The following is a 26,007-nucleotide window of genomic DNA, read 5'->3' on the forward strand; positions in this document are numbered from 1 at the left end:
AAATATTTTCTTACACATTAAAACAAATTGTTCTATACATAACTGAAAGTACTTTTTACAACCATTTACTGCATAGCTTAGGTTTAACATCAGAAAAACAACATCAGTTTGAGCCCAGCGCTGCCTCCATGTGTTCTGGGGTCTTCAGGAGGTCAATCTCTTGGTGAATGGTCCTCAGCTACTCGGAGGATAATGGGGTGACAGTGGAAAGAGGCACATGTCAAACACTCTGGAGAGCATCTTTATGATGTGCCACTGGCAAACAGATTAGAAACACCAGGGTCTGGATTGTGGCACCCATCACTGTTGGCGTTCACTTCTCAGAAGTTCCACTGTCAAAACCTTTAAAACCTGTCCAGTGTTGGTACATTCAGCTCTATCCTTCAATACAGGGGTCTGCTCTGATTTAGGAAAGGAAGGAAAAGAGACATTTTTAGAGCTATGACAACATAATTAGTACACAAAACATTGAGATACTTTAGTAAACTATAATAACTACTAATACCATATTGGGGAAAAACTATTGGTTGTCGTATTTAAAACCTTTGCTAAAAGGACAGTTCACCCAAAAATAAAAATTCCAAACCTGGAACAGCTTAAGTGTGAGTAAATGCTTACAGAATTTTCATTTTTGGCTGAAATGTCCTTTAATTAAAAGTATTATCTTGCACACTCTAATATACTTAAGGTATTGAGAGTAAAACTGTTGGGTAGTTTAATCTACAACAATACATCATGTTGTAAAAGATCATATTTTTGTAGTGCTGCTGTCCTGTGAGAAAGAAAAAACGTAGTACTTTATATTTGTACGAGTATACTTTATGAATGTACTTTCTTACCGTTTTAAAAATGAAAGTAACAACATTTCTTGTGAAAATATTAATACATTATTGTAACTATATGAAAGACTGCATCTGCAGGACTGGGACCGGTCAAACAGCGCACTGTCAGCGGTCACAGATGCCACTGAACATTAAGCTTTACTATCCTAAAAAATTTAAAAAAAAAAAAATGATAATCAGTTTATTCCGTTTTATTTTCATGGTTAACTGCCTTCAAAAATCTGGGTTGCAAACCGGTCTACATATGATCACCTTGGTCAAGTCAATAAACTACATAAAATCGCATCTTTGTAAGATATCAGTCAGCACTTTAACAGCTATGTGTGTGTTCGTGTATTATGTAAGATAGTTCAGTTAGATTTTCTGACAACTACATTCAAATCAATTCAAGTAATAAACATGTTATAGTTTTATATGTGCAGTAATTGACTTTGATCATAAAACCTTCTTTGAAACTGAAAAAGTACCACAACGCAAAAATGTTTCCAGTGTATGTTTATTCATATTTCTGTAGAGAAAATATCTCACATGACTCATAATGTACAGAATAATTATGCAGGACCTGTTCTCAATTTTAACCATGTAATGTAATTATAACCAATTTAATTTGCTAAATCACGATATTAATCACACAAATCAGAAACTTCAGTGATAGCAACATTAACACTACAAACATCGAAACACACATTACACGAACATACAAAACCACTCCGGTCTCAATGAACTTCACAGGTTTTCCTCACATGCTTGTTGCCTGCTGATCTAAGTGTTTAAGATGGCAAATACACAAACAGCGCTGTACTCGATGATAAGAAAGAAACGAACTCGTATGTTGCATAAACAAACTGTGTAAATGTATTGTCGAGAAGACCGTGATCTGCTCATCTCTCCTCCGAAGACGCAACGCTGAGTGAACGCGCGCTAGTGATGACGTCATCGCCGCTAGCCGGGAACAAAGGCAGATGATAGTCAAGCGCCAAACTATATTTAAAGCATCAAAATGTCTATAAAACAACACATTTAACAAAAACAAGGGTTAGACTTAGAGTAACATTTTAATTAAGTTAGATATGACTGTGATTTTGCTTAGGTGTTTTGTGTTTGATTAGGAATAAAAACCAAAAGCTTAGATAATGTTTTTATGGTTTAGATCGGTGTCTTCGGAAAATATATGCGATCACTATAAGCTGATGCTACGGACGGTTACTCTTTTGTCTCTATACAAATAGACATAGATGGGAGAACTTAATCACCTGATTTTGTAAATGTGACCAGTTACATTGCATTAAGCACCCAGTTTGCGCTTGTCTATAATTCATGTTTCAGTCCAGCGGGTGGCGCTAAACACTCGTTTGTTTGCCATCAAACCTCAGAAGAAGAAGATTCGCGTCAGCGAGCTGTTGTTTTGTTTTGAAGCTGGTTTAATACAAACTGTTAGAAATGTTGTTTCTGTAAATAGAGAAATACAGTTTTTGAATCAGGTCAGTAAATACCTGTTATATTCTCATCCTCACAGTCGTGACTAAATTTTGAATAAAGCAGGAATAATATCTGGAGGAGTATCGTCTGAACTGAGATCTGCTGCTGTGATGATGGAGTTTGTTAAAGAGGAGAGTGAAGAGAACACGAGTGAACCAGAAACCTGGAGAATAAAACACGAGGAACCAGAAACCTGGAGAATAAAACACGAGGAACCAGAAACCTGGAGAATAAAACACGAGGAACCAGAAACCAGGAGAATAAAACACAAGGAACCAGAAACCTGGAGAATAAAACACGAGGAACCAGAAACCAAGAGAATAAAACAAGAGGAACCAGAAACCTGGAGAATAAAACACGAGGAACCAGAAACCTGGAGAATAAAACACGAGGAACCAGAAACCAGGAGAATAAAACACGAGGAACCAGAAACCAAGAGAATAAAACAAGAGGAACCAGAAACCTGGAGAATAAAACACGAGGAACCAGAAACCTGGAGAATAAAACACGAGGAACCAGAAACCAGGAGAATAAAACACAAGGAACCAGAAACCTGGAGAATAAAACACGAGGAACCAGAAACCAAGAGAATAAAACAAGAGGAACCAGAAACCAGGAGAATAAAACACGAGGAACCAGAAACCAAGAGAATAAAACAAGAGGAACCAGAAACCTGGAGAATAAAACACGAGGAACCAGAAACCTGGAGAATAAAACACGAGGAACCAGAAACCAGGAGAATAAAACACAAGGAACCAGAAACCTGGAGAATAAAACACGAGGAACCAGAAACCAAGAGAATAAAACATGAGGAACCAGAAACTTGGAGAATAAAACACGAGGAACCAGAAACTTGGAGAATAAAACACGAGGAACCAGAAACCTGGAGAATAAAACAAGAGAACCCAGAATCCTGCAGAATAAAACACCAGGAACCAGAAACCTGGAGAATAAAACACGAGGAACAAGGTGGTAGGTGTTTATTCTTCAAACAGTCATTAAAGACAAATGTGGTACATTCAAAGATCCTTTGTATAAAAATTAAATCCATGTTTCAAAGTTCAGGGTCACATCTTACAGCAAAAGTCATTTTGCATTTTTCGCAAAGCCCGCTGAAAAACTGTTACCAATACAGTAAAATTACTGAACAAGCAAATAATGCTCTACTTAACCACAGTCCTATAGTAACGTTACTTCAAATGTCAGTTCTACAGCGCGGTAAAGTTAGTTTTAGGTTTGATATTCGCCTAGGCTGTTTAGGGACCGTCTGCAAATTTACCTTTCAGTTCAAAACGGAGTCCTATAATTAATACAAATTATTTTTACAATGCCATACTAAATGTCTTGTGGGCAAACTGACAGAGTCAATATTTAACCAATATGTCGCTACAGACAATATCTCCCTTTATGTACAGTAAATACTATTTTCTTAAAAAAATTACCATAATTCACCATTTACCATACATTTTTAATGTTCCAAAGGTTGAAGGACATTTGAAGTTACAAGACTGACTTACTACAGGTGAAATTTTGCCACTATCTCCGATACTGTACATACAATACATAATTATTTTTAGAAAACGATTACTGTAATTCACCAAAAGTTTTTTTTTCCAAGTTCCAAAGGCTGTAGTACGTTTGTATTTACAAGGATGATTTACTACAGGTGAAATGTTGCAAACTCCTTTCTTATTGTATGTATAGTACATCATTATTCTAAGAAAACAATTGCCGCATTTCCACCGCAGGAACTTTACCCAGGAACTAGGGAGTATGGCCTGGTACTTGGTGTGTTTCCACCGCAGGAACCAGGAACTAAATAAAGTTCCGGGTAAAAAAAAGGCCCCTCAGAAAGTCCCTGCTGGCGAGGTGGTACTTTTTCAAAGTTCCGGAACTTTCGGGGGCGGGACTTGGATGCTAAACATCCTGATTGGTTGAGTTCACGCAGCATTGGTTGAGTTCAACCACCATTTATTCGGATCATTTTCAAAATATTACTGTTATTGTGTCATGAAATGTTATTCTAAAAGTATTTCAGGCGAGAGTATAGTTGTTTAAAACTCAAATCTGCGGTTTATTTATAAAGACAGCGCCTATTTAAAAATGTGTTCCATTTCATTGTAATATATATATATATATATATATATATGTATATACACACACACATGCCTGAATTAAGTACATTTCTGCATCTGTTATTATGTTTAAATGAAAACAAAAGGAGGCAGAGGTGTTTGATATCCTATTTCGTTTTATTGTAAATATGCAGTGAGGAAAATTGCAGTAGCCATGGTCATCTGACTGAAGTTATCAGATACGCTGCTGTTTGCAGATTTACCGGATTTGCGTCGTCGCAGACATCACACTCCTGAGTCGAATGCACAAAGTCTGAGATACCGAGGATGCACGTCCAAAATCAGCGTACTTTGTAAAGTGAGAAACGCGCGCAGACCTACGTCACCAGTCTAGGTGAAAGTTTGCAGATATCTCCCTTACTGTATGTACAGTACGTAATTAATCTTAGAAAACAATTACTGTAATTGACCAAAAGGCTTTTTTATGTTCTAAATTTTGTAATCCATCACTAGTAGCCAGACTAACTTACTACAGGGGACAATTTGCCAATATCTTACTTACTGTACATACAGTACATAATTATTCTTAGAAATCAGTTCTGAGTCACTTCACAAGCATTTTACCGTTTCATTTGAGTAAAACCAGTGTCCATTTAAAGGTATTCACGTCAACCTGTAAAAAAAAAGTTCATTTTTACATAAAGGAATTGTGCTAGAAATAATACTATTATTTAGTAGAATGTATGGGATACTGCTACTACTGTTGAAAAAATTTATAAAACTTTATTTTTTAAAGAAATAAATCACATAATATTTCACAAAAACAAACAAAATTGTAAATGAGTACGAAGAATGGCGTTGGTTTTATTTTTAGTGATAATTATTATTTTTATTTTTTGTGTGTTTGTGTTTTGCTTTGGTTCCGAATTTGGTACAGAGAACCGTGGATTTTCACTGGTATCGGTACAGAATACTAAAATTTTGGTGCGGTGACAACACTATACCTAATAATTATGCACACCTGGAGATTTTTTTTATATATACAGTACAGACCAAAACTATGGACACACCTTCTCATTCAAAGAGTTTTCTTTATTTTCATGACTATGAATTTTTTAGATTCTCACTGAAGGCATAAAAACTATGAATTAACACATGTGGAATTATATATGGAATTATATACATACATAACAAAAAAGTGTGAAACAACTGAAAATGTCATATTCTAGGTTCTTCAAAGTAGCCACCTTTTGCTTTGATTACTGCTTTGTAGGGTTGGGAATCGTTAGAAATTTTCCGGTTCCGGTTCCACCTAACGGTTCCAGTTCTGATTCCGGTTCCATTAAAATCATTAAACAATTATTAAGAAATAGTGGTATGGAAAAATGCACAATACTCAACTACTCAATGCTCAATACTGTTTATTACTTACTGTCAACTTAATTTAAAGGTTGGCAATGTCAAAATGCAACATATATTACAGTGTACAGATCTTCATAAGTAGGGTGGGGTATTTTTAGAAATTTCGGGGAAGTCGTGGCCCAATGGTTAGAGAGTCGGACTCCCAATCGAAAGGTTGTGAGTTCGAGTCCCAGACCGGCAGGAATTGTGGGTGGGGGGAGTGCATGTACAGTTCTCTCTCCACCTTCAATACCACGACTTAGGTGCCCTTGAGCAAGGCATCGAACCCCCAACTGCTCTCCGGGCGCCGCAGCATAAATGGCTGCCCACTGCTCCGGGTGTGTGCTCACAGTGTGTGTGTGTGTGTGTTCACTGCTCTGTGTGTGTGCATTTCGGATGGGTTAAATGCAGAGCACAAATTCTGAGTATGGGTCACCATACTTGGCTGAATGTCACTTCACTTTCACTTTCACTTTCACTTTCAAATAGTCCCTTGAGGGCTGAGACACTTGTTAATTTCCCTTAATTAATGAAATATAAACGGTGAAACTTAAACATGTATACACACTCTCCATTAAGTCCCTAATTTAATAATGCAGTCAGGAGATGGTGTGATGCAATGAGTGGTTTCCACATTTTTAAACATTTAAAATGCATTAAAATAAATATTTTCTATCACTTTGTTTATCACTCTTGAAATGACCTGTACACTAAATAATCTAACCCTCATACTTGCATAACAATAGCAGTCTATTTATTTAGTGGTCCAAGTTGAAGCCAGTATGTATATTAATGACAATATGGGACAAATATAATACAATTTAGTGGCGGCAGGTGCAGCGCGCTGCCGTTAGATGTACAGTCCGACAAAACGATGTGCATAGTTATCAAAGGCGCGAGTGCACATATAGTCGTGGGAAACGTGTTCGGCAATTAAAGACGGGACAGTGCAACTAGTTTGTGGATGCGCATTATTGGAATCAATGTGCTCAGTAATTAAAGAGGCAGGGAGGCGTGTCTGTTATTCGGTTTGTGACATCCTTTACGGGAAACGCCGAATATTCAGAACACCGGCGCAAGGCTGCTCACAGTGCTTGGTCACGTGTTGCACCAGAACCGTTTTTGGAACCGAAACTTAGAAATTGCTCACGGTTCTGTTTCTTTTCAGTTCCCATCCCTACTGCTTTGCACACTCTTGGCATTCTCTTGATGAGCTTCAAGAGGTAGTCACCTGAAATGGTCTTCCAACAGTCTTGAAGGAGTTCCCTGAGAGATGCTTAGCACTTGTTGGCCCTTTTGCCTTCAGTCTGCAGTCCAGCTCACCCCTAAACCATCTGGATTGGGTTCAGGTCCGGTGACTGTGGAGGCCAGGTCATCTGGCGCAGCACCCCATCACTCTCCTTCTTGGTCAAATAGTCCTTGATGCCTTCAGTGTGACTCTACAATTTTCATAGTCATGAAAATAAAGAAAACTCTTTGAATTAGAAGGTGTGTCCTTTTTTGTCTGTACTGTATATATACATATTGTACTGTATATATACATATATATATACAACCCGAATTCCGGAAAAGTTGGGACGTTTTTTAAATTTTAATAAAATGAAAACTAAAAGACTTTAAAATCACATGAGCCAATATTTTATTCACAATAGAACATAGATAACATAGCAAATGTTTAAACTGAGAAAGTTTACAATTTTATGCACAAAATGAGCTCATTTCAATTTTGATTTCTGCTACAGGTCTCAAAATAGTTGGGACGGGGCATGTTTACCATGGTGTAGCATCTCCTTTTCTTTTCAAAACAGTTTGAAGACGTCTGGGCATTGAGGCTATGAGTTGCTGGAGTTTTGCTGTTGGAATTTGGTCCCATTCTTGCCTTATATAGATTTCCAGCCGCTGAAGAGTTCGTGGTCGTCTTTGACGTATTTTTTATGTTTAATGATGCGCCAAATGTTCTCTATAGGTGAAAGATCTGGACTGCAGGCAGGCCAGGTTAGCACCCGGACTCTTCTACGACGAAGCCATGCTGTTGTTATAGCTGCAGTATGTGGTTTTGCATTGTCCTGCTGAAATAAACAAGACCTTCCCTGAAATAGACGTTGTTTGGAGGGAAGCATATGTTGCTTTATATACCTTTCAGCATTCACAGAGCCTTCCAAAACATGCAAGCTGCCCATACCGTATGCACTTATGCACCCCCATACCATCAGAGATGCTGGCTTTTGAACTGAACGCTGATAACATGCTGGAAGGTCTCCCTCCTCTTTAGCCCGGAGGACACGGCGTCCGTGATTTCCAACAAGAATGTCAAATTTGGACTCGTCTGACCATAAAACACTATTCCACTTTGAAATAGTCCATTTTAAATGAGCCTTGGCCCACAGGACACGACGGCGCTTCTGGACCATGTTCACATATGGCTTCCTTTTTGCATGATAGAGCTTTAGTTGGCATCTGCTGATGGCACGGCGGATTGTGTTTACCGACAGTGGTTTCTGAAAGTATTCCTGGGCCCATTTAGAAATGTCATTGACACAATCATGCCGATGAGTGATGCAGTGTCGTCTGAGAGCCCGAAGACCACGGGCATCCAATAAAGGTCTCCGGCCTTGTCCCTTACGCACAGAGATTTCTCCAGTTTCTCTGAATCTTTTGATGATGTTATGCACTGTAGATGATGAGATTTGCAAAGCCTTTGCAATTTGATGTTGAGGAACATTGTTTTTAAAGTTGTCCACAATTTTTTTACACAGTCTTTCACAGATTGGAGAGCCTCTGCCCATCTTTACTTCTAAGAGACTCTGCTTCTCTAAGACAAAGCTTTTATAGCTAATCATGTTACAGACCTGATATCAATTAACTTAATTAATCACTAGATGTTCTCCCAGCTGAATCTTTTCAAAACTGCTTGCTTTTTTAGCCATTTGTTGCCCCCGTGCCAACTTTTTTGAGACCTGTAGCAGGCATTAAATTTTAAATGAGCTAATTAAGTGGATAAAAGTGTAAAATTTCTCAGTTTAAACATTTGCTACGTTATCTATGTTCTATTGTGAATAAAATATTGGCTCATGTGATTTGAAATTCCTTTAGTTTTCATTTTATTAAAATTTAAAAAACGTCCCAACTTTTCCGGAATTCGGGTTGTATACATATATATATATGGTGTTAGCGCAGTGGATAAGACACATGCCTTTGGTGTGAGAGAGAACCGGGTTTGAATCCACTGTGAGACACCAATGTGTCCCTGAGCAAGACACTTAACCCCCGAGTTGCTCCAGAGGCGTGCGTCCTCTGACATATATAGTAATTGTAAGTCGCTTTGGATAAAAGTGTAAGCTAAATGAATAAATGTAAACATATAAATGTTTTCATTTCCAGCCTTCATGGACAATTATATCATTTATAATTGATTAGACCATCCTTAAAAATATTTTGTTTTGCAGTAACAGTAAAAAAAAAAAATGGTCGGTAGGTAGGTGTTACGTTCTGGAACTTTCAGTTTCCTTATTTGGTCTTCCTGTTCTTGTTTCGTTAATTGATTATTCCCCACCTGTCTCCAGTTCCCTGATTACCTCCTGTGTGTTCAAATACCCTGTCTGTTCAGTTCTTCCTCGTCCGTGATTGATAACCCTATTGTAACCTAACCTAATGTGATGTGAGTTCAGTTGATGTAATATTGTGATGTTAATGTGTTGCATATTATCTGTTATTCTCCTTCGATGTTCAGTAAACTCCTCATTTGATCAAGATCCTCCTCGAGCGCTTGTATTCCTACGTTAGCACACACCCTAACTGTAACAGAATCATGGACCAAAGCAGTTTAGTTAGCAGCGTTTTTCTTTCTTTTTGGTTTTTGCTTTCCTCCCTCTCCCGAAATGGCGATTCCAGTAGTCTGACTCCTATGCCTGGAGCAACTGGACCGTTCGCTGGAGGACCATACCAGGGACTTTCTAGATCTGGCATGCCTTACCCACTTCCCCAACCGCTCGCTCTCAAATTTCTTCTACACCAGCCTGAGCGAGCGGTGTAAGGCACACCTACCAGCAAACGGTCCCCGAGAGGATTTCGCCGCTTTCGTGGAGTGGGTGCTGGAGAAAAATGGATCTTCATGGACCATCTGCACCGCCGAAGAGGATATCTCCAGCCCCACTCCCGACCCAGAGACCAGCCAGCCGCCATCATGCCGCACGGAGCCAGAGCCCACTGCAGCCGCAGAGCCCGAGCCTTTCACTGACAGGGAGCAGGACCTCGAGAGCGCGACTGACCAGGTGTGTGAGCCGGCAACACCGTGCGTCGTGGGAGTTTTAGTGGAGATCGAGGGTGTGGAGGAAAGCCCTGCCCACACTTCTGCGACTGAGGGTGAGCTGTTTTCGGTTTCTGGCAATGATATGGAGCAACTTATGGACCTTATGGACTGGTCTATGGAGGTAATCCCTGAGTTTTCTGTTTCTCCGCTGGTTCCGCCCAGCCCTGAATTTTCTGTTTCTCCACTGGTTCCGCCCAGCCCTGAATTTTCTGTGTCTCCGCTGGTTCCGCCCAGCCCTGAACTTTCTGTTTCTCCGCTGGTTCCGCCCAGCCCTGAATTTTCTGTGTCTCCGCTGGTTCCGCCCAGCCCTGAACTTTCTGTGTCTCCGCTGGTTCCGCCCAGCCCTGAATTTTCTGTGTCTCCGCTGGTTCCGCCCAGCCTTGAATTTCCTGTGTCTCCTGTATTCCCTCCCAGCCTCCCTCTCCCACCTCCTCCTAGACCAGCCAGTTACTCTGCTCCACTTCCGCTGGTTCCGTCCAGCCCTGATCCTCCTGTGTTTCCACCCATCGTCCCTCTCTCTTCTCCTCCTAGACCAGCCAGTTCCTCGACCTCATCTCTGCTGGTGCCAGTCAGTCCCACAGCTCACCCTCAGTCCGTGCCATCTGGGCGCGATGGTTCGCCGCTGGACTGCTAGTCTCCAGCTCCGCCTTGGCGTGTGAATTCCCTGTCTCCGCCTCCAGCCTCCGAGCCCTGGACGACTCCTCGGTCCTTCGACCCAGCGGCTCCGCCTTGGCTTTTAGCTCCCTCGTCTCCACCGTGGCCTAGCATCCCACCTGCTCTACTGGGCTCCCTCGTCCCTCCGGCTCCACCTTGGTCAGTCGTCAACCATCCGCCGCCTCGGGACTCCATTCCTCTGGCTTCACCTCGTCACTCCATCCCTCCGGCTCTGTCAGGCTCCTCATTCCCTCTGGTTCCACCTCCATCCTCAGTCACTCCGATTCTGCAGCGATCTTCCAGGGCCCCGCCTCCGCCTTGGTCGCCTGAGCCTTCTGCTCTACCTAGGCCCTCTGGATCCTCGGCTTAACCCTGGCTCTGCGTCTGCGCTGCTCCATCTTGGGCTCCTCACCCACCAGTGCAGTCTCCGTCTGTCGGCTCCCTGGTGTCGTCGGCCCCTTCTCCACCATGGCTCCTCCCGCCATCGACTCCACCGTGGATCTCCATCCTGGCTGGTCTCTGGAGGTCCATCTGGACCCTCCTGCTCCAGGCTCCTCCCTGGCTCCTCCCTCCTTCCACTCCACCCTGGTTCCCAGCTCCTTGGTCCCTCTTTGCCTGCCCCTTGCCTGCCCCACGCCCGCCTCCAGAACCCCCACCCTCCCTCCGCTGGTATTCCTCTTGCGGTGCGAGGATGCACCATTCCGGGAGGGGGCGAACTGTTACGTTCTGGAACTTTCAGTTTCCTTATTTGGTCTTCCTGTTCTTGTTTTGTTAATTGATTATTCCCCACCTGTCTCCAGTTCCCTGATTACCTCCTGTGTGTTTAAATACCATGTCTGTTCAGTTCTTCCTCGTGATTGATAACCCTATTGTAACCTAACCTAATGTGATGTGAGTTCAGTTGATGTAATATTGTAATGTTAATGTGTTGTATATTATCTGTTTTTCTCCATTTGATCAAGATCTTTCTCGAGCACTTGTATTCCTACGCTAGCACACACCCTAACTGTAACAGTAGGTCTGTTTTTAGTTTTTCAAATGTAAAAAAAAAAAAGTAAATTTTGGTGATGGTGATTACGTAGGTATGAATTTAAACAAATTAGCATATCGTGACGTCACTGACTGGGTCTTCAACCCGTGCCTTCAGGCGCATAATTGCAAACCTCATTTTGATGCAGGCTATATAGACCACAAACAAATTTAAACATGTCAAAAACATGTTTATTGAATGAATTTCAGGTGTGAAGGGAAAACAAATGAGGTACTGTTATACTGTTTTAGTTGCATCCACCGCTAGGTGTCAATGCAACCTACAAATGAGAGACAAGTTTACTTTGCTTTCTTGGGTTGTCACTTTTGTGAAAAAAAATCCTGTTTGATTTGAGAGACAAGTGTTCAATGAATCGATTGTAAAATCGATTTTGCATGTCTAAATATGTTTTATACGGCAAACAACACAAAATATAGGTAAATCCACGGACAACAGGCAGGACGAATGTAAAGATTCAATATATTGGTAAAGACCAATATTTCTGATGATTTATTGGCGTGAAGTTTCGTGCACAATGACAAACAGGAGTGCAACATTCTCGGAAAACAATAATCAGAGTGGACTGCCATAACAATGCAAAACATTTACTGCAGGCTTCAACATGGCTGTGTTTACGATTAAATATATAAAAAAAAAAAATCGCATAGGCGATTCTAGCCTTAATCTGTCTGTCTGAATACCGGCATAATTCACATTTCTGTTGTAAAAAGAGAAACATTGTGCAGAAGCATTATTTGCTGTTATGCATGTGCAGAGGTGGAAAGTAACGAATTACATTTACTCGCGTTACTCTAATTGAGTAGCTTTTTTGTGTACTAATACTTTTTAAAGTAATTTTTTAAATGTGTAATTTTACTTTTACTTAAGTATATTTTGTTTGAAGTATTGTACTTCGCTACATTTTAAAACACATTAATTACTGAGTAAAAAAAATAAAAATAAAAAAAATAAATCGCTCCCTGGGAAATATGTCAGTAAATAATGGGCAGGAGGGCAAACTGGCGCTAAAGTCACAAGAAAGATGCAGACGGACAAAACAGGCGTTAGTGGTGCAGACACCGCTGAAAACGAAACCCTGTCATATTCTGAAGTTTAACTCGAAGGAAATGAAGTGAACCCCTGGTCATATGTATGCTTTATTATGCAGTGTAAGCTGTACTTGCCTAGGAAGACCAAACTAGCAGCTTATAAAATCTCGACAAGACATCAACCCTTCGCAAGAATGTAGAGGTAAGCTAAATAATTGCATCGTTGCATTGGTGGTTAAAATGAAGCTTTGACATTTTAGCAAGAGGTTTTGCAAAAAATTAGCTAAAAAGACCGTGGTGAGGTGTGTGCTATTTTTGTTTTAATGATGTGCGGGCGCATTTATAGTGCGTTCTTTCACTGTGTGATTAAGTCTCCTAAAATGCATTTAGAATGATCACAAAATTGAAGATATAAGGGCAGAAAATTCACATAGTTATATAATTTCATATATTAAATAAAAATCACACAAACAATTCCATCTTTTCCTCCAAAAATCATCATGAATATATACATACATATATATATATATATATATAACAGTTCAGTAAACAAGTTAATTAAGAGACTTGCGTTTAAGACACCATATTGCCTTTTTAGCTCTATTTCTACAACAGAAAATAATTCCAAACACAGCCACCAAAGCACAGTTTTGCGTCTCTGAGCAATGTGACAGTGTTTCATTCCTGAATGAATCAACCGTTTAAATGATTCGGTTCAATCGCAATGACTCACTTATTAACAGTGACTTGCTGACACATACGGGACATTTTAATTTCACATTTAAAGTATCTTTTGATTTTTTAAAATAATTAATTTCTTATCATTTCAAATGAGTATTCAACATTTTATGTCTTGTATATCAAAACATTATTCATGCATTTGTAACTGCAGGTTAAATGCATTCTTGTCCTGCACTAAACAGTGTAATACATCTAAATGCCACTTCCAATGAATCTTCTGCATTTCCTCTGCATTAAAAGATGAGTTTGTTGATACTGATTTGCCTGGTAACAGCCCAAATGTTTTATTATTCTAAATTACTGATTCCTTTAATTAAAAACAACTAGTTTGAGATTAATAGACCTATCCCAGGGGTGTCAAACTCAGTTCCTGGAGGGCCGTAGCCCTGCAGAGTTTAGTTCTAACCCTGCTCCAGCACACATATCATGTAGTTTTCAAATAAACCTATATGATTAGATTAGCTGGATCAGGTGTGTTTAATTAGGGTTAAATGTAAACTGTGCAGGACTGTGGCCCTGCAGGAACTGAGTTTGACACCCTTGGCCTGTCCCATTCTGACTCCCTCCCACTGTTAAAATGTAACCAAGTAATTTTTACTCTGAGTAAATTTTAAATGAGCTACTTTTTACTTTTACTTGAGTAGATTTTTAGACTGGTACTTTTACTTGTACTTAAGTAAAATTTCATTAATGTAATGGTACTTTTACTTGAGTAGAATATTTTTGTACTCTTTCCACCTCTGTGCATGTGTGTCCGAAGCTGCAGCTGCTGTGTGACGCGTGTCCAAAAAACGGACGTGCTCCGAGAGAAGGTCATTAAAATCAATTTTCTTTTTCGAAACTTGTGTTGGTTGGTCCAATCGATTCGTGCAAAAGATTTTCAAACAAAGTGACAGTCGACACGGTCACAGTTTTAGACTAGACTGGAGAAGGAATGGGAAAAGAGCTGAGCACAGTTTTTCCAGAACTGCGTGCCAAGTAGGGATGGGAACCGAAAACCGGTTCTGAATAAGAACCGGTTTTGTTCCTTGAAAAGAACCGGAACCGTGAGCAATTTCTAAGTTTCGGTTCCGAAACGGTTCTGGTGCAACACGTGACCAAGCGCTGTGAGTAGCTTTGCACCGGTTTTCTGAATATTCGGCGTTTCCCGTAAAGCAGCGGTTCTCAATTGCAGTTCTCGCGCCCCACCGCTCTGCACATTTTGAATGTTTCTCTTAGCGCTTCAGACATTTGTTCTATTCGAACATAAGTGCCCTGCGGAGCGAACCGAATAACAGACACGCCTCCCTGCCTCTTTAATTACTGAGCACATTGATTCCAATGACGCACATCCACAGACTCGTTGCGCTGTCGCGTCTTTAATTGCCGAACACATTGTTACCCATGACTGTATGTGCACTCGCGCCTTTGATAACTGCACATTGTTTTGTCTGACTGTACGTCTAACGGCATTTTGTTTACTGCAGCCGCAGCCATCATTACCAAGTGTGAACCGTTGACTCTGACAATGAATGAGAGTATGAGATGAAGTAAACGCACAAACGATTATTTTTAAGGATGGCCTTAAATACAAAATGAATAGTAGTTAAGATTGATGTGGTTTGGAATTTGTTATGAAAAAAATGTTTTAGGTGAATAAAAAAAAAAAAAAAAAGTTGTGTGCTGTGCATACGAAATAAAGGTGTTTGCTTCTGTTTCTTGCTCTTCTTCGCGCTCTCGTCCCTTTCTGGTCCCTCTCAGCACGGCGGCTTAGAGAACAGCCGTTCTCATGGCTCCTTCGGGAGCTTTCATCTCCGTTGTTTTCATTTCTTTTACTTACTAAGTTCCTCTCTACACGAGGAAGACGAATCATTACGTTTGTTGGACCTTTCAAATACACGCCTAGCTACAAAGGACCACGCTCACACGCACGCTGGTCTGGCGAGTCACAAAGGACCATGCTCAAACGCACGCTGGTCTGGCGAGTCACAAAGAGACCACATGCAAGTATCATTCTCTATGGAGATTTAAATACTACTTAAAGTTTGTCTATTACCTTTTCAAGGTGATTTGATTCGTTGTTGTCTTTCAAGGGTTACTGTCTGTGAGTTTTGCATAACTGAGCGTAATTCTCTCACCTCTCTCACTCATTCTCTCTCTCTCTCTCTCTCCCTCATTTGGATTCCGTTATGTCTTGTACAAAGTTTACTGTCTGTATTGTCGTACGCGTATTTACTCTGTGTGATTTGTAGTTTGATGTATTATTAGTTCAATTATTAAAAACCAATATATATTCATGATTGCCTCTTTCTAAGCGCTCACATCACGAGTCAATGAAATGTCTGATCTTTAGCTACAAGCTCTTTACTTTTAGTAACGAAATTTCATAATGATAGGATAATGTTTTCATGGCCAGAGAATATTTTTTCTGTTAAGTTAAGTTAATCTTACGGCCGTTTGCTGGACAAACCACTGTTTGATTTGCGGCAATTTACAGTAAGAGATCTCACTATAATTGATATGAAGAATGGAATATTGACATTAATTAGTAAATAACAGTGCCTTGTAATGAGTTATTGATATATGCAATTGTGCTATTTTTCATCTTCAATAAGTCATATGAGATATATTAATCATATTCCTGATTATTCAAATTCCCTATATATCATTTGAGTTAATTATTATGTACAACCCAGTGCGGCTACAGGACACAGGCCGAACATATTAAAAAGAATCACAACTTTATACGTTAAACCTAAGCTTAATATAAAACAAACAAAACCGCCTCCAAGAGGCGATGAGAGACGCTGGTGAATGGGAAGCGGAGCAACAGAGAGAGAGAGAGACACCATTGCCATCTCGGAGCCTTTTATCCGGTTTCCCCCGATGACGTCACATAATTCTCGGGTAAGAATCCTCCCACAACGCCACCTACGGACTCAAAAATAAATATCACACAGATACACATAACCCCCTCACCCTTAAGTGAATAAATTGTAGAAACAATCTTTCTTACCAGTTTTACATCATTTACATCTTTTTAACAGAAAGGGGGAAAACAATTTATTCCTATTAGACACATGATAAAGCGTCAGCAATAACATTATCTTTACCACGAATGTGTCGAATATCTAGTTCAAACGTCTGTTAAAACAAACTACAACGCATCAGACGTTGGTTGTTGTTTTTCATTCGGGCCAGGAAGACTAATGGGTTATGGTCTGTGTAAATAACGGATACGAAACAGAACCCACATAGACATCGAAATGTTGGAGAGCAAGGACAAGAGCTAATGCCTCCTTCTCAATGGTGGAGTAACGTTGCTGATGTTTATTAAATTTTCGTGAAAAATAGCAAACGGGATGCTCAACACCAGTCGGATCGTGTTGGAGAAGTACAGCTCCAGAACCTGTGTCACTTGCGTCAACAGCAAGCAAGAACGGAGAGGAAATATCAGGAGCAAAAAGAATAGGAGAATTGATCAGAAGCGCTTTGATCTTTTGGAAACTCGTCTGACACGGTTCTGTCCATTTAAATGGTACTTTTGGACTGAGGAGATCAGTTAAGGGAGAGGCGACAACGGAAAAATTTACACAAAAATTCCTATAATACCCAACCATGCCCAAGAATCGACGCAACTCACGGCGCGTAGTGGGCACAGGAAAATGAGTAATAGCCTCCACCTTAGACTCGACAGGCCGAACTTGACCGTCCCCAACAATCTTTCCCAGATAATTCAACGTAGCTCGTCCGAACTCGCATTTCGCTAGATTGATTGTAAGATTAGCATCAGACAGACGACTGAAAAGAACATGAAGTTGTTTAACATGTTCTGACCAGGATGCACTATAAATAACCAAGTCATCCAGATATACTTCAATGTTGTGCATGCCGTCAATAACACAATTTACTAACCTTTGAAAAGTCGCCGGTGCGTTTCGTAGACCAAAAGCCATTACAGTGTAATGCAGGAAATGATCCGGTGTTACAAACGCAGAGATTTCTTTTGCGCGATCCGACAGAGGCACCTGCCAGTAACCTTTCAAAAGATCGATTTTGGTGACGAAAGCAGCATTTCCAACACGATCCACACAATCCTCCATACGAGGCAAGTGGGTATCTATCTGGTTTCGTAACGGAGTTTACGCATCGAAAGTCGGTACAAAAACTAAACAAGCCGTCTGACTTTTTAACCATCAAACAGGGTGAGCTCCAAGGGCTAAAACTTGGCTCAGCAATGTTATTTTCAAGCATGAAGGTAACTTCTTTTTCCAACTGAGCTCGCTTCTCCGGATTTACCATACATGCATGCTGTTTTATAGGCATTGAATCGCCAACATCAATATCATGTTCTACCAGCGAAGTACGTGAAGGTACGTCAGAGAACAGATTACCATATGTCTGAATTACATTAATCACGTCAGAGCGTTCAATAACAGTCAAATGAGAAAGAAACGAGTCAAGATTTTGAATTATCTCTGAATTTCTCAACCTCCCGCCACCAACTCTGTAGAAGGAAAATCAACATCATCCTCCAGTGTGGTCAGGATGGCAGCACTATCAGAGGTATCAGAGAACAATAAATAGGGCAAAGGTTCAGCACTGGACAGCACCCCATCAGCAGGTAGATCAGCACTGGACAGCGCCTGCTCTTTAACCACCGGAGAATCTGTAGGTGAGACGATTAACACAGCCGACTTCGCTCTAGACAGATCTGGCTGTCTCTCAAAGTACGGTTTAAGCATGTTAATATGACATAGACAAGTTTTTTTCTTTCTATCGGAGGTCATTATCACATAATCAAGCTCAATCACCTTCTCCTTCACCTGGTGAGGACCATGATAACGAGCCTGCAGTGCAGATCCATTTCCTCATCAGCACACCATCTTCAACAAAGTATCACTGCGATACACACTCGAGTTGCTTAACAGGAACAACAGCTTCAAAGAGGGATGACATTTTCTCATCTTTCCTCTGTTCAACAATAAGCTGCTCGCGTGACAGAGACAATTTATCAAGCTCCATGGAATGTTCATCTCGTTTCTTGATGGCGATGTCTAAACCATCAACAGAGTTTGAACACGTCATTTCACCAAAATCTGAATAAGAGAGGAACGTATTATTCAAATAAAATTTCCACTGACCTTCTGACTTATCAAAGCCTTTATCTTTAAGTCTCTGTGAAATAGCGCGGGTTACAGCACACGAAGGAAATACCTCTGGATATTTCTGAGCCAATTCATCAGGACTATCAAAAGGAAAGAGGAACATTTGTTACCTCAGGGCTGGCAAAAACTTTTCCTCCCGCCAAGTCATTCCCCAAAATAAATGTGACATCACGAACGGGAAGACACGGTCGCACTCCAACAACAACGCGGCCGGTAACAAGGGAGGTCTCAATTTCAATTCTGTGCAAAGGCACATTCACAAAGCCCAACTGAATCCCTGTACCAAGACACTTGAACCAATAGAGCTCTCATTTGACAATGGTAATATTCCTTCTAGAATAAAACTCTGAGCCGCTCCTGTGTCACGAAGTACCCTGACTGGTTTTCGCGAATTTGCATTACCAACCAAAGACACAAATCCGTCCAATATGAATGGGACATACCCCTGTTTTTCACACATGGCAGGCTGTGAAGCTAACGACTCCAGTCCTTCTAATTGTGGCGAGGACATCAATAAACCTACCGGTTTAGGGACACTATTTTTCTTTTTGAGTGCTTTGCACTCAGCAATAATGTGTCCATGTTTCTTGCTAAAGAAACAAACGGGTGAGGACACGGATTGATAGTATTCTCCGCCACTTTATCCTCACGTGGAGCGCGATCCAAGATGCGCTTTAACCGTCGACTGTTGCTACCAAGATTTTGTGCAGTACCAAACACAGTCTTATGTGTAAGCACATATTAATCCGCTAGAGCAGCAGCAGCAGAACATTTGAGAACTTTCTGCTCATTTAGATACGTTTCAATGCGTTCTGGTAAACAGTTTTTAAATTCTAAGAGAATCAGTTCACATAGCTCTTCAGAATCAGAATCAGAATGAGCTTTATTGCCAGGTATGTTCACACATACGAGGAATTTGTTTTCGTGACAGAAGCTCCGCAGTGCAACATAACAGCGAAAGAACAAAAAACACAATAAGGAATAAAAAATACAAAAAAATACAAATAGGTGGGTAAGGAATGACAATATACAAACTGACAATGTATGGCAGGTATATTACAATGAGCATTTATGTATGTACATGTATATTATGTGCAAAAAAAATTAATTGTAGGCTAAGTATTTGTGTTAGATAAATAAGTGTATGTGTATATAAATATAAATAGTGTAGTGTGCTCCACAGTTATTATCAGCTATTCATAAGATGGATTGCCTGAGGGAAGAAACTTGTTCTGTGTCTGGTCGTTCTGGTGCTCAGTGCTCTGTAGCGTCGACCAGATGGCAACAGTTCAAAGAGGGAGTGTGCTGGGTGTGAGGGGTCCAGAGTGATTTTAACAGCCCTTTTGCTCACTCTGGATAAGTACAGTTCTTGAATAGAAGGGAGGGTTGTACCGTTGATTCGCTCAGCAGTCCGGACTACCCTCTGTAGTCTTCTGAGGTCAGATTTAGAAGCTGAGCAGAACCAGACAGTTACTGAAGTGCAGAGGATGGTTTCGATGATGGTGGAGTAGAACTGTTTCAGCAGCTCCTGTGGCAGGTTAAACTTCCTCAGCTGGCGAAGGAAGTACAACCTCTGCTGGGCCTTTTTCACAATGGAGTCAATGTGAATGTCCCACTTTTGGTCCTGAGAGATAGTGGTGCCCAGGAACCTGAATGACTCCACTGCAGTCACAGTGCTGTTCATGATGGTGAGTGGGGGAAGTGCAGGGGTGTTTCTCCTGAAGTCCAGGATCATCTCCACTGTTTTGAGCGTGTTAAGCTCCAGGTTGTTGAGAGTGCACCAGACAGCCAGCTCTTTAACCTCCTGTCTGTAACCAGACTCGTCACTGTCCTGAATGAGGCTGATGAGTGTGGTTTAACCTCCTGTCTGTAACCAGACTCGTCACTGTCCTGAATGAGGCTGATGAGTGTGGTGTCATCTGCAAACTTCAGGAGCTTGACAGAAGGGTCCTTGGATGTGCAATCGTTAGTGTACAGGGAGAAGAGTAGTGGGTAGAGAACACAGCCCTGGGGAGCTCCAGTGCTGATTGTATGGGTGCTGGAAGTGTATTTTCCCAGCCTCACTAGCTGCTGCCTGTCTGTCAGGAAGCTGTTGATCCACTGACAGATGGAGGTGGGCACGGAGAGGTGAGTTAGTTTGGGTAGGAGGAGGTTTGGGATGATCGTGTTAAAGGCAGAGCTGAAGTCCACAAACAGGATCCTCACATAAGTCCCCGGTCTGTCTAGGTGTTGCAGAACATAATGCAGTCCGATGTTTACTGCATCGTCCACAGACCTGTTTGCTCTGTAGGCAAACTGGAGAGGATCTAGCAAGGGTCCAGTGATGTCTATCAGGTGGGCCAGCAACAGTTTTTCAAATGACTTCATGACTACAGACGTTAGAGCCACAGGCATGTAGTTATTTAGTCCTGTAATTTTGAATTTCTTTGGGATGGGGATGATGGTGGAGCGTTTGAAGCATGAAGGGCTTCGCACAGTTCCAGCGATCTGTTGAAGATCTGTGTGAAGATGGGGGCCAGCTGGTCAGCACAGGATTTCAAACAGGCTGGTCTAACACAATCTGGGCCTGGTGCTTTTTTCCTTTTCTGCTTCCGGAAGACCTGGCGCACCGCATCCTCACTTATCTGAATTGCAGGTGTGGGGGAGAGGGTGGATGCAGGAGGTGTGAATGGTGAGAGCGCTTGATTGGAGAGGTGTTCAGGGCGGGTTGCAGGAGTTGTGAATGGTGCGAACGTTTGTTTGGAGAGGCATTCAGGGTTGGTTGCTGGAGTTGTGAATGGTGAGAGCGGTTGTGTGGGGTGGCGTTCAGGGCAGGTGATGGGTGTTCTTTCAAACTCTCAAAAAGTGAGCTGAGTTCTTATTTTTTCAGAATAATTCTTCTTTGCCACTTTGATCTCCTTTTCCAGTGTGTATTTAGCCTGTTTATACAGGACATTGTCCCCCTTCACGTAAGCATCTTCTTTGGGCTGACGGAGCTGTCTGAGTTTTGCAGTGAACCACGGTTTGTCATTGTAGTAATTTAGTTGAGTCCTGGTAGAAATGCATATATCCTCACAGAAACTGATATATGATGTTACAGTCTCTGTGAGTTCATCCAGATCGGTGGAAGCAGCTTCAAAAACACTCCAATCAGTGAGGTCAAAACAAGCTTGTAAATCCTGCTCTGCTTCATTAGTCCATCTTTTTACAGTCCTTAATACAGGTTTAGCTGATTTTAGTTTCTGCCTGTAGGTCGGTCTAAGATGAACCAGAAGGTGATCGGAACGTCCCAAAGCTGCTCGTGGAACAGAGTGATATGCATCCTTTATTGTTGTGTAACAGTTATCCAATAAATTACTGTCTCTTGTGGGACATGTGATGTGCTGTCTGTATTTTGGCAGTTCACGGGAGAGATTGGCTTTATTAAAGTCCCCAAGAATGATTAAAATGGAGTCCGGGTGTTGTTGTTCTGTCTCTGTGATCTGCTCAGCGAGTTTCTGTAAAGCTGAGCTCACGTGCGCTTGCGGAGGAATGTAAACACTGACCAGAATGAACGAGTGAAACTCCCGCGGCGAATAGAACGGCTTGCAGTTAATGAAGAGTCTTTCGAGATTTGAGCAGCACATCTTCTTTAACACAGTTACAATTAATCTGTACACCACCGTTAATTGATGTAAAAGCATGTCCCACCGCCGCGCGATTTCCCCGTTGATTCTGCTTCGCGATCCGCTCTAAACATCTGAAAGTCCGGCAGATGGAGCGCGCTGTCCGCTTTGGTGTCATTCGGCCAAGTTTCCGTGAAACAGAGCAGCAGAGTGTGAGAAATCCTTTTTCGTCCGAGAGAGCAGAAGCAGTTCGTCCGTTTTGTTGGGTAGAGAGCGGAGATTTGCCAGATGGATGCTAGGCAACGGCGTTCGAAATCCGCGTTTTCTGAGTCTTACGAGCGCACCAGCTCTTTTTCCCCGTCTGCGCGTCCTCTTGAAGCGTGTGATTAGCGCAGCCGCTCCGCCGACAAGAATGTCCAGCAAAACATCAGAATAGTCGAAAACCGGTGATATATCGGTAGATGCATGTTGACGAATGTCCAGCAATTCGTCCCTGGTGAAACTGATTGCAGGAATATAACTAAAGACAGGACAAACTAACAAAAACAACTGCAGAGCACGTCACAGAGGCAGCCATCCTGTATCGGTGCCAGCGCTCAAAAAAAAAAAAAAGTTTTTACTTTCATGGAAGCACACCACCGATCAAAAATTGACTCTTTCTCACGAACGAATTCAACGTAGGTCTCATCAGTTTTTCGTTGATTATGAAACTTTTGGTGATAAGCCTCAGGAACCAATTCATAAATTCGAAGAACAGCAGCTTTTACTTCTTCATAATCGAGAGACTCCTCCACAAAGAAAAATAAGCTTCCTGGGCTTTTCCCACAAGAACACACTGCAACAACATGGGCCAAAATGTTTTCACTTCATCTACAGCGATATCGTTTACTTGATTGCAAATAAATGCACAGACACTATTTAACTGAACAGAGATGACATAACTGAATCCAATGATGAACTGCCTTTAACAATTATTTTTGCATTATTGACACTGTTTTCCTAATGAATGTTGTTCAGTTGCTTTGACGCAATTTATTTTGTTTAAAGCGCTATATAAATAAAGGTGACTTTGACTTTGACTTTTCGGCCACTTATGATAAGGATTGATGGCAACCTGTTCAAAAAGAGCAAAAAACTTGTCTACCTCTTTTTCTCGAAAAGGAGGAACCATACGAATATTGCGACCCACATCGAAATCCGATACATCCGCGGCACCCCTTTCACGAGGTTTCAGCTCGATTTCCTTGAGGCGGCAAGCTTGTTCCATCTCAAGCCGTTTTAACTCAAGTTCATGTATCTCACACTCTCTTCGTCTCTCTTTCTCACACTCCCATTCCTCTCTTTCTTTCAACAACTCTCTATCGTGCTCTTTAGCTTGCAACTCCAACTTCTTGACTTGCAAAGCAAGATCTGAACTACCCTCATCCGCCTCATGATAATCAACCAGCTTTTCCTTATCACAGCAACAACTGAACAACTGAAGTTCGCGTTTGGACTTGTATTACGAAAACCAACCTTATAATGCGCAGCAATCTTCATAAGATCAACCCTATTAATTTGGAACAACTCAGCTTACGTCGGATTCGCAATAAAACTCGTTAATTCAAACATGATTTATAAACGTTTCATGTTAAAGAGAAAAACAATAAAGCACTACACAATCCAAAATGCCCATCAAAGTCTGTGATTCAACAAAGTTACAAAGTAACAAATTCAAGTGTGAACAGATCAAAAAGATCACACGAAGTCACACAAAATCCAGATCAATCCCTGGACGAGCGCCCAAATATGTTATGGACCATTACCATTTCAAGGCTTGTGAATTCTAAGGACACAGGCCGAACATATTAAAAAGAATCACAACTTTATACGTTAAACCTAAGCTTAAAACAAACAAAACCGCCTCCAAGAGGCGATGAGAGACGCTGGTGAATGGGAAGCGGAGCAACAGAGAGAGTGAGAGACGCCATTGCCGTCTCGGAGCCTTTTTTTCCGGTATCCCCGATGACCTCACATAATTCTTGCGTAAGAATCCTCCCACAACGCCACCTACGGACTCAAAAATAAATATCACACAGATACACATAACAGTGTTATTGAAAAAAATTTACCTGTAGAAAGTCGGTCTGGTAACTACAAATGTACGGAAACCTTGAGAAAATAAAAAACCCATTTGTTGAATTACAATAATTGTTTTCTAAGCATAATTATGTACTGTGTGTAAAGTAAGACAGATATTGGCAACATCTCACCTGTAGTCACGGGCGCAATTTCCTATGGGGACAGGGGGGACATGTCCCCCCCCACTTTTCAAAATCCCGTTCGTGTCCCCCCCACTTTCAAATTAGTTTATGATTTTTTATAACCGCGCGCCGTGACCAGACATCCTGCCTGTCTGTGTCGATGCGCGCGTCCGCGTACAGGCAGTTCAGCCAATCCAATTTTATTTATATAGCACAATTTAAATAAACACATGGTTTCCAAAGTGCTGCACACAAAGATACAAATACAATAATAATAAATAACAACCAGAAGCATAATAATACAATGGACTCAATAGATAAAGTAACAAAATTTAAAATTAAACAACAAATAAATATAAAATCCTTAAGATAAAATAAATGAATGAAGTCAACTTCCTACTAGGTGTTAAAAGCCAAGGAAAAGAGGTGGGTCTTTAGGTGGGATTTAAAAACAGACAGAGAGGAGGCCTGTCTGATGTGCTGAGGCAAACTATTCCAAAGTTTTGGAGCTGCAACTGCGAAGGCACGATCCCCTCTGAGCTTCCGCTTTGTTTTAGGCTCTCTCAGGAGCAGCTGATCTGCTGACCTGAGAGACCGGGAAGGAGTATAAAATTGTACAAGCTCAGAGAGGTATAGCGGGGCAAGACCATTGCAGGATTTAAATACAAAAAGAAGAATTTTAAAATTAATTCTAAAATGAATGGGCAACCAGTGGAGTGAGGCTAAAATGGGGGTCATGTGCTCATGTTTTCTTGTGCCAGTTAAAAGGCGAGCTGCAGCGTTCTGTACCATCTGTAGCCGAGAGATGGTCGACGCACTGACCCCCACATACAGTGCATTACAGTAATCCAGCCGAGTGGTTATGAAAGCATGGACTACTGTTTCAAAATGCTGTCTGGAAAGAATTGGTCTTATTTTGGCCAGCTGCCTCAGGTGAAAGAAACTTGATTTCACGACAGACCTGATCTGGCTCTCAAGTTTAAAATCGGGGTCCATCTTCACCCCAAGGTTTGTAATTGTTGGTTTCATGTACTGTGTTAGGGGACCAAGATCTGGCAGGGGGGTTCCAGTGGATCCATTAAGAACCATCACCTCTGTTTTATCATGATTAAAATTTAAAAAGTTAAAAGACATCCAGGCCTTGATGTCATCCAGACATTTCAGTAATGCAGTAACAGAGCTGGTGTCATTTTTCTTAAGAGGTACATAAATTTGGCTGTCGTCCGCATAACAGTGGAATAGAATCCCATGCTTCCTAATTATAGAGCCAAGCGGGAGTAGGTAAAGAGAGAAGAGGAGAGGGCCAAGCACTGAGCCCTGTGGGACCCCACATGAGAGGGGAGCAGAGGATGACACAGAGTCGCAGAGGCTAACACAAAACGTTCTATCAGCCAGGTACGACCTGAACCAATCCAATGCCACACCTCTAATACCCACCCACTGTTCCAGGCGA

At 41.4% G+C, this 26,007-nt stretch overlaps 3 protein-coding genes across 3 annotated transcripts in view; all 3 read left to right on the forward strand.

The window, feature by feature from the left end:
- The window catches only part of LOC132159410 (zinc finger protein 501-like), a 531,393-nt gene that overhangs the window by 190,439 nt on the left and 314,947 nt on the right, over nucleotides 1-26,007 (forward strand). The window lies entirely within an intron of this gene.
- LOC132157170 (zinc finger protein 883-like) overlaps nucleotides 1-26,007 on the forward strand; it is a 499,035-nt gene that overhangs the window by 111,298 nt on the left and 361,730 nt on the right. The window lies entirely within an intron of this gene.
- The window catches only part of LOC132131592 (zinc finger protein 420-like), a 74,225-nt gene continuing 50,410 nt past the window's right edge, over nucleotides 2,193-26,007 (forward strand). Inside the window, exon 1 of the mRNA XM_059543687.1 lies at nucleotides 2,193-3,299. Coding sequence (XP_059399670.1) covers nucleotides 2,432-3,299 — 868 coding nt within the window. The 5' untranslated portion in view covers nucleotides 2,193-2,431. The remainder of the gene's footprint in view (nucleotides 3,300-26,007) is intronic.

Source organism: Carassius carassius, chromosome 1 (genome assembly GCF_963082965.1).
Source record: "Carassius carassius chromosome 1, fCarCar2.1, whole genome shotgun sequence".
Taxonomy (NCBI): Eukaryota; Metazoa; Chordata; class Actinopteri; order Cypriniformes; family Cyprinidae; genus Carassius; species Carassius carassius.